The following is a 9,643-nucleotide window of genomic DNA, read 5'->3' as shown; positions in this document are numbered from 1 at the left end:
CCACAGCGATCTGCCTACCTTGGCCTCCCAAAGTGCTGGGATTACAGGTGAGCCACCCAGCCCAGCCAGACAACTGAATAATCTTAAATACTCCATGAATTGATGATACTCCTCAACCTCTTAGTCATCAATATCTTTCTTGAGTTTTATTTTACCTTCATTGATGCTGCTGTTTTATTTTTCTGTTGTTGTAAATGGAATTTCACTCTGTCGCCCAGGTTTCAGTGCAGTGGCACGATCTCAGCTCCCTGCAACCTCTGCCTCCTGGGTTCAAGCGATTCTCCTGCCTCAGGCTCCCAAGAAGGTGGGATTATAGGCACCTACCACCGCACCTGGCTAATTTTTAGTAGAGATAGGGTTTCACCATGTTGGCCAGCTGGTCTCGAACTCCTCACTCAAGTGATCTGCCCACCTCGGCCTCCCAAAGCTCTGGGGTTACAGGCGTGAGCCACTGCGCCTGGCCTGTTGCCAGTATTTCAATTCAAAGTAATAAAAATTGAATAAGGAAAGGCATAAATATAATTGGATGAGGCCATCTGGGGCCGAGGGAAGAGCATGAGTACAGACAATGTCAAAATTCAGCCTAAAACAGTAAAAATAGATAATATTTACTGAAGACGATTCAGTACACTTCTAGGCTCGCTACATAGCTTATCTCGTTTAATCCTCACATTATTAGCTTCGTTTTCACACAAGTAAGCATACAAACATTGAATAACTGACCAAAGATAAAACAGTTAGAAAGCAGCAAAACCAAGATATAAAAGTGCCCAGTTTGGGTTGCAAAGCCCATCCCCTTAACTACTGCCCAAGATGGCTCATGGAAATTTTTGATCTCAGCAGTTTTTCTTGCCACCAACAAACAGCTTAAAATTAAATGTCAGGAAACAAAGCCTGATTAAGGTTAAGTGTTGGTAGGCAATTGGCAGAACACAGCCTTATCATAGTCAGAAGGTAACTGAAGGTAGTATTATTGAAAACAAGTAGTAAGGCTTCAAAGGCCTACAAGTCACTTAGATAAACGAGTCCATTTAGTGTTGTTTATGTGCTGTGCAGACTTTACCTACTTTCTTTCTTTCTTTCTTTTTTTTTTTTTGAGACAGAGTCTTGCTCTGTCACCCAGGCTGGAGTGGTGCAATGGCGTGATCTCGGATCACTGCAACCTCCACCTCCCAGGCTCGGGCGATTTTTCTGCCTCAGCCTCCTGAGTAGCTGGGCTTACGGACATGAGCCACTGCGCCCGGCCACCTTACCTACTTTCAAAAGGACTTGAAGTAGCAAATGCTCCCATTTCACTGATGAAAAGCTGTAAAGTTTAGATGCCTTTAATGATTACACCACTTGCTTTTACTAGCAAGAAAAAGGAAAACGAAAGAAGGCTGGGCACGCTAGCTTACCCCTGTAATCTCAGCACTTTAGGAGGCCAAGGAGGGCAGATCTCGAGGTCAGGAGTTCAAGACCAGCCTGACCAACATGGTGAAACCTCATCTCTGCTAAAAATAGAAAAACTAGCCAGGTGTGGTGGCATGAGCCTATAATCCCAGCTACTCAGGAAGCTGAAGCAGGAGAACTGCTTGAACCCAGGAGGCGGAGGTTGCAGTGAGCTGAGATCACAGCCACTGCGCTCCAGCCTGGGAGACAAAGTAAAACTCTGTCTCAAAAAAAAAAAGAAAAAAGAAATAAAGATTCTATCATTGCTCTATGAAATTAGCAAGGTTGGCATTCAAAGCTCATGACCTCCAAGATGGTGTCTTTTCTGTATACCCTATTACTTCTGATTATAGTTCAAAACAAAAGAAAAAAAAAACTTGTATGCATTATCTTGTGTTCTGATTTTTTTAAATACTTTTAAATATTTACTCGGAAAAAAATGCCTGGCCTTTTTAAAAACTAAAAATATTCAAAAATGATGACATTCTCTGAGTTATTGATAGATTAATAGTTAATTGGGAGTCAGACTAGAAAAGTCACTTTGTGTTGCTTGAACTTCAAAGGAAAGATCATAGGAGGTAAGTTAGCTGAGTAGAAGTTGTGCTCTGATGAAAAAATGAGAGGTAAAGTAAGGGAATTCACTCAGGATGGTGGCAAAAATACTAAGGGAAAAATATTAGAGAAAGTTACAGAATATAGTCTCAAATCCTTTTGGAAGGCCTAAGGGTTTTTTCTATAGTTCTTGGCTGAAGGCAGCCGGAGTCTCTTTGCTGGAGCCAGAGAGATTAGGGCAGAAATACAAAGGAAAGTAGGTAGTTTCCCTAACTAACTTGTTTACTCATGCGGTCTTAAAACTAAACTGTAAGCCCGATGGCCCTCTCGGGGTGCTGGCAGGGGGAGGTCAACCAGGGGTATTACCCACTAATGGTGTTTGCTTTGGGCATCAGTACCTGGTCTTTAATCTTCAACCTCTAGTGGTATTGACTCAAGCCTTTGTCAATTAAACTTTTCTAAAAAATGTGAGCTCACTGGCTGGGGAGGGCCGGCAGCTGTTGTCGCTTTACAGTACTCTCCAGGGAGTCTGTAAGCGGTAGCGGGCTCTCAGTTGAACTGGCAAAGCATAATATCTGTGTGTCAGTGTACTTTATTCATCTGTCTCTGAGTCAGGGTCTGCAGGACAGGCCCCCACAGGTGGTGACCCCAACAGTAAAGTACAGTGAAATTCAGAGAGCTCAGTGGTTAACAGCAGGACCAGACATTGGCCTCAGTATGGGCAGAACATGGAGGGAAGGTGTACAAAGACACATCAGAGATACACACAACAGGACATTAGTTAAAGCAGCAAAAACAGATTTTATTCAGTAACGACTAACAGTAGAGGAATAAGCTAGGTGCCATTGTGATTTGCGCAGAGGTGATTCAAGCATTTTAGAAGGAGAATGAATGAAGAATGGGCGACAGTGGGGTCTCAGTAGGGTCATAGAAGTGAGAAATTGCAAACGATTCATCAGTGTCAACGAGTTAAGGCCAGCTGTGTCTGCCAGCTGGCAATTATCAAAGATAGGATTCCACCCTCCCACAGAGACTGGAAGACAGAGTCTCCATCTTTTTTGATGATTCCATTTCAAAGGAACGGCACCCAGGTCCTTAAGAAAGACATTTCTGAGTTCTAAGAGATACATGCTCACAATCATAAGCACTTTTTTGCAAATGCTCTAAGAAAAGGAGGTCAGGGGCCTATCATCAGAGTTTGGGTAAAACAAACCATAAATTCTCCTGGCAGTGTTGAACTTACTCAGACAGGCATTTAATGCACGGCTGGGGTCATTCTAAGGAAACAGCCTTATGCTGCTAAAGCCATGTGAGAGTTTGGTCTAGTTCAGGGGTTTGGACAGAGTTGTTATGTGCTGAGAGTTATGCAGTTCTCAGGAGCATGAGGTTTGGGGGATAATGGAGATACTCATATCCTAATTGTAGTGTCAGTTTCACAGGTGTGTGTGTGTGTGTGTGTGTGTGTGTGTGTCAAAACTCATCAAGTTGTACCTTATTAATATGTGCAGCTTACAGTATGTAAGTTGTACCTCAACAAAGCTGATTTTAAAAATAAAAAAGGTACCATAGGCAATTTCATTTTAAGCAGTTTGCAAAACACAAAAGACATCCAGAAGCCTGTCAGCACCCAAAGTGGTACTTATTTTAAATGTTCTTTTCAAGAACAGAGTGGAAAGTGGAAGGAGTTGAATTAGGATTTACCAGAAGTGATGTTTGGCAATAAAAGTTAAAAAGAATGTTTCTTTACATTGCACTCTAATTGTTTTATCCTTTGACTTCTCTACTCTTTAAAAATTAATTTTTTTTTGAGATAAAGATCTCACTCTATCACCCAGGTTTGAGTGCAGTGGCACAATCTCAGCTCAGTGCAACCTCCGCCTTCAGGGTTCAAGAAATTCTTGTGCCTCAGCCTCCCGAGTAACTGGAACCACAGGTACGTGCCACCACACTCAGCTAATTTTTTGTATTTTAGTAGAGACGGGGTTTCACCATGTTGCCCAAGCTGGTCTCAAACTCCAGAACTCAGACAATCTGACTGCCCCAGCCTCCCAAAGTTCTGGGATTACAGGCATGAGCCACCATGCCAGGCTTTATTTCTTAAAGCAGTTTTAGATTCACAGAAAAATTAAACTGAAAGTACAGGGTTCTCATATACCTGTTCTCCCCTCCAACACCACAGTTTCCCCTATTATTAACATCCCTCATTAGTCAACAATTGAATCAATATTGAGACTTTTTTTTTTTTTTTTGAGATGGGATCTCACTCTGTCACCCAGACTGGAGTGCAGTGGTGCAATCTCAACTAACTGCAACCTCAACTTCCAGGGGCTCACATGGTCCTTCCCAAATAGCTGGGATGACAGACTGCATGCCACTACATCCCACTAATTTTTGTATTTTTAGTAGAGACAGAGTTTCACCATGTTGGTCAGGCTGGTATCGAATTCCTAGACTCAAGCAATCCTCTTGCCTCGACCTCCCAAAGTGCTGGGTTTATAGGTGTGAGCCACTGCACCCAACCAGAATTTAGTAAATTTTCAAGAGGAACATATAATATATAACATTTTGCAAAGTGAAAGTTTTAATAAGAATTATCTGAATACACTGACATATATACACTTTAACTAATTATACTGTGGGAAGCTCACTCTTCAGTGTGCTCTGAGAAAACTCAAGAAACACCATCCACTGGAGAGAGTGCCCTGAAGTGTAGGCATCTATGCCCAAAAGGGAAATCACCCTTAAAAATAACCCCAAAGCATACAACTCACAGTCCTTTTGTTTTGAATGATGTGCCTTCCATAACAAAAGTATCTCTCCCCAGGTGGTTGAAGAACAAGAAGAAACATGAAGACATGGAGCAGGGAAATTACACCAGGGTGAAGGAATTTCTTTTTCAAGGACTGACCCAGTCCCAAGAGCTGAGCTTGGTCTTATTTCTTTTCTTATTTTTGGTGTACTCAGCAACTGTGCTGGGAAACCTCCTCATCATGGTCATGGTGACCTGTGAGTCTCGCCTTCACACCCCCATGTACTTCCTGCTCCGCAATCTCTCCGTGTTGGACATCTGCTTCTCCTCCGTCACTGCTCCCAAGGTGCTAGCAGACCTTCTTTCAAGGAGAAAGACCATCTCCTTCAATGGTTGCATGACACAGATGTTCTTCTTTCACCTCCTCGGTGGGACTGACATTTTTTCTCTCTCTGTGATGGCATTTGATAGATACATGGCCATCTCCAAGCCCTTGCACTATGTGACCATCATGAGTAAGGGGCGATGCACAGGCCTCATCATGGCTTCCTGGGTGGGGGGCTTTGTCCACTCCATTGTGCAGGTCTCTCTGTTGCTCCCACTCCCCTTCTGTGGACCTAATATGGTTGATGGCTTCTACTGTGATGTCCCCCAGGTCCTCAAACTTGCCTGCACCAACACCTTTGCTCTTGAGGTCTTAATGATTTCCAATAATGGCTTGATCTCTACTCTGTGGTTCATCTTTCTCCTCATGTCTTACACGGTCATCTTGATGATGCTTAGGTCCCACAGTGGGGAGGGCAGGAGGAAAGCCATCTCCACCTGCACCTCCCACATCACTGTGGTGACCCTGCATTTCGTGCCCTGCATCTACGTCTACGCCCGGCCCTTCACTGCCCTCCCCATGGACAGGGCAGTCTCCATCACCTTCACCGTCATTATCCCTGTCCTGAACCCCATGATCTACACCCTGAGGAACCAGGAGATGACGTCAGCCATGAGAAGACTGAAGAAAAGGCTTGGACCTTCTGGAAAGGGAGAGATACTATGAAGTCCAGAATGGAAAATGAGAACTGAAAAACATTTTTCTCCTAACACAATAGAAGGCTCCAATCGATAGACCATCTGGAGGCCAAAGTTTCGTCTTTGTCCTACAGTGGAGTCCTCTGATAAAGCTTTCCATGGTCACTTTAGGGTTTTCTCACAGTGAGGTTGTTGGCCACTTAGAGTTTCAGATCTCTACATTGTCAGCTCCTAAAGAAACTCTAAAGCTTCTATCACCCAAACACCTCATTTTACAGGTTAGGAAATGGAGCCTGTGAGGAAATTATTTCTCCATTCTTGAGCTATGGCTGTGACATTTGTTGCCCAGACAATAATTAGTAAAATCACTTCCAGGGACTGGGAGTCAAGGCTATAAAATCCAGCAACCTCTCCCTATGAAAAAAAGTTGGTTTTCCATTGCTAATCTTAAATGATTCAAGCTCCGTTTTTCTAAGGAAGCCTCTGGATTCCACTTGCCAAAGCTGAGAATTTTCATGTTTTATCAAAGATTGCCCAGCACAGTGGCTCATGCCTATAATCCCAGCACTGTGGGAGGCTATCGCAGGAGGATCACTTGAGTTCAGGAGTTTGAGACCTGCCTGGGCAACATAGTGAGACACAACGTCTCTATCAAAAAAAAAGTGTCTTAAATTAGACAGGCATGGTGGCTGTGCCTGTAGTCCCAGCTACTTGAGACACTGAGGTGGGAGAATAGCTTGAGATTAGGAGGTAAAGGCTTCAGTGAGCCCGGATCATGACGCTGCACCACTGTTGCCTGGGTGACAGAGCAAGACCCAGTCTCAAAAAAAAAAATCTTCTAGCTAATTAATGGCAGACACATAGCTAGATCTGTGATATCTGACCTTCATTTAAGTGCATGTTTACTGCTGCTGCTTCAGGCAGGGTTTGATACAGTCTGAAACAAGCTCATTTATAAAAATGTCTCCTCTATTGTAGTGTCATGAAAGGCACTTGGTCGTCCTTTTCACCTGACCAAATAGTACATATTGCAAAGCTTCAGATCCCTCTAAGATTTTCAATGTCATTTTACAGTCATTCATTCCTAGCCAGCCCTCCAGGGAGGAAGAAACCCTATCCTGCCTGCATCTCTAGAATATGTCTAATTCAACTGGGCGTGGTGGCTCCTGCCTGTAACACTTTGGAAGGCCGAGGCGGGCAGATCACCTGAGGTCAGGAGTTCAAGACCAACCTGGCCAGAGATGGTGAAACCCCGTCTCTATTAAAAAATACAAAAATTAACTAGGCATGGTGGTGGATGCCTGTAATCCCAGCTACTCAGGAAGCTGAGGCAGGAGAATTGCTTGAACCCGAGAGGCAGAGGTTGCAGCGAGCCAAGATCACACCACTGTACTCCAGCCTGGGCAACAGAGCTAGAGTCCATCGCAAAAGCAAATAAATAAATATGCCGAATTCACATGTCTGCAAGATGCAAAGGCTTAAGAAAACACTTTTCATCATCCAAGGACTGATTAGCTAGAAGATCAGAAAGTAGCCCATTTCAAATTCCTCCTCATTCCTCTTTCTAGTCCGTTCTTTAGCATCTCCTCTTTAATATAAGGGAATAGAAAACAAGGCTAAATTCCAGGTGGTCTTCTAGAAACCTAGTTCTTTGTGAAGCAAATAATTGAAATTGGTAACAAACTAAAATTTAGACTGGAAATGTTGATTGACCTGTAACATCCCAGTCTTCCCTCCCAGGCAATCCCTGATGTACCTGTGGCTGGAACCATGTAAGGGAAGTAAAGAGCCTTTTGCACAGTGTGATTGAGGAGGAAACACAAGCAAAGAAAATTTGCCTTAAAGCATGACCTGTCCCAACCAGGCTTAACACTGCCCACTGTGTCTCTGGTGGTGCTGGCCTGAAATTCCTGCTCTTGAAAGATTTAATAAATTACACACAGTTCACAGAGGCCATGCTACATACAATGCCACAACTTACAAATCATATAGTTCCGGAAAATCATAGCAACCTGAGCAAACATGGTGGCCGCAAAAGTTTGAGAGGTGGGGGCGTGTCTAAGTCTGTTTGGGGTAATGCCTCTCAAGGGGTTAATTTAACACGGTCTAGGTGACTTACGGAAGGCCCCAGGAGTTATCCAGAGTAAGGAGATGTAGAACAGAAAAGCTTCAGTGGATGGTCCTGAGAGAAACAAATCTAAGCCCAGAGGGTCAAAGGTAGCCTGAGGGACCCAATTACAGCATGGAATGCTTCAGCACAGTGGCCTAGTCAAAGCAAGGCAGACACTGCTGACAAAGTTCACGCTTGCTAATGTATGATCCTGGACACACGGGTGCCTTACTGAAGTTAGACTATCTCTTTATTTTTTATTTTATTATTATTATTATATTATTAATTTGAGGCAGGGTCTTGCTCTGTCACCCAGGCTGGAGTACAGTGGCACCATCACAGCTTGCTGCAACCTCTACCTCCTGGACTCAAACGATCCTCCCACCTCAGTCTCCCAAGTAGCTGGGACTACAGGCATACTCTCACCACAGCTAATTTTGGTATGGTTTTTGTAAAGATGGTGTTTCACCACATTGCCCAGGCTGGTCTGAAGCGAGCCACCTCCCAAAGTGCTGGGATTACAGGCATGAGCCACCACACCTGGCCAAAAAAGTACCTTTTAAGAATCTGTATTTCCAGGACTGTGCATGATGGCTCACACCTGTAATCCCAGCACTTTGGGAGGCCCAGGCGGGTGGATCACTCGAAGTCAGCAGTTCAATACCAACCTGGCCAACATGTGAAACCCCATCTCTACTAAATATACAAAAATTAGCCGGGCATGGTGGCAGGCGCCTGTAGGCATGAGAATCGCTTGAGCCCAGGAGGCAGAGTTTGCAGTGAACCAATGATTGCCCCACTGCACTCCAGCCTGGGTGACAAAGTGAGACTCCATCTCAGAAAAAAAAAAAGGCTGAAAAAGAAAGAAAAAAATCTGCATTTGCTTATTTTGACTGCTTTATTTCTGCCTAAAATTAAACTATTCACTACACATCTGACATCATTCTTGAATTTTGTATCTAATTACCCACTGAAAAAACTCCAGGTGCCATTCAGACTTCGTTTTGTACCACAGTACAGAAGCATGTTCAGCTATATCCAGTATGTTCCTTATATTATCAACAGCAGCAAATATTTTCTTTCTTGTGAATGATTTTTATTGTTAAAAAGTCATGCCTTTCAGAATGGATGCGGTGGCTCATGCCTGTAATCCCAGCACTTTGGGAAGCTGAGGCGGGCTGATCACTCAGGAGTTTGACACCAGCCTGGGCAATACAGTGAGACCTCATCTCAAAAAAATAGTCACCCTTTTCATAAAAATTAAACTTACTTTTCTCATACTTTTTGCTGAGTTTATTTTAACATTTAGGCTTTACTTTTCAGAGACAATGAGAATTCACAAATGACTATTCAGTTTCATACACATATTAGAGATATATATATCTAATATGTGTTATACAACATATGTGTCCTGTGTATGCATGTATGTTTACATATATACTACTTAATATAAGAAAAATATATAATATATATTTAATTCTAAAATACAAGCACACAGACGTACACTTTTTACTTTGGCACTATCCCAGGACACACACACACACTCTGTGTTTCCTAAGACTATGGTAGTTTTTTGTTTTGTTTTGTTTTTTCTTTGAGACTGTTGCCCAGGCTGGAGGGCAATGGCCAATCTCGGCTCACTGCAATCTCCGCCTCCTGGGTTGAAGCGATTCTCCCACCTCAGCCTCCTGAGTAGCTGGGATTACAGGCACCCACCACCACACACAGCTAATTTTTGTATTTTTAGTAGAGACAGGGTTTTGCCATGTTGGCCAGGC

General features: G+C 43.4%; 1 protein-coding gene across 1 annotated transcript; it reads left to right on the top strand.

Moving 5' to 3' along the window:
• Nucleotides 1-4,838: 4,838 nt before the first annotated feature.
• LOC116554527 (olfactory receptor 4D11-like) lies at nt 4,839-5,783 on the top strand. Its single transcript, XM_032282457.1, has one exon. It carries the CDS (start codon nt 4,839-4,841, stop codon nt 5,781-5,783), a length of 945 nt encoding a protein of 314 aa, XP_032138348.1.
• Nucleotides 5,784-9,643: the final 3,860 nt, after the last annotated feature.

Source organism: Sapajus apella, unplaced genomic scaffold, assembly GCF_009761245.1.
Source record: "Sapajus apella isolate SASKATOON/1434 unplaced genomic scaffold, GSC_monkey_1.0 scaffold14, whole genome shotgun sequence".
Taxonomy (NCBI): domain Eukaryota; kingdom Metazoa; phylum Chordata; class Mammalia; order Primates; family Cebidae; genus Sapajus; species Sapajus apella.
This window is presented reverse-complemented; position numbering and strand designations above follow the sequence as displayed.

What these genes read in the sequence shown, in the direction of transcription:
- LOC116554527 (XM_032282457.1), top strand. Translation starts at nt 4,839, where the DNA reads ATGGAGCAGGGAAATTACACCAGGGTGAAGGAATTTCTTTTTCAAGGA.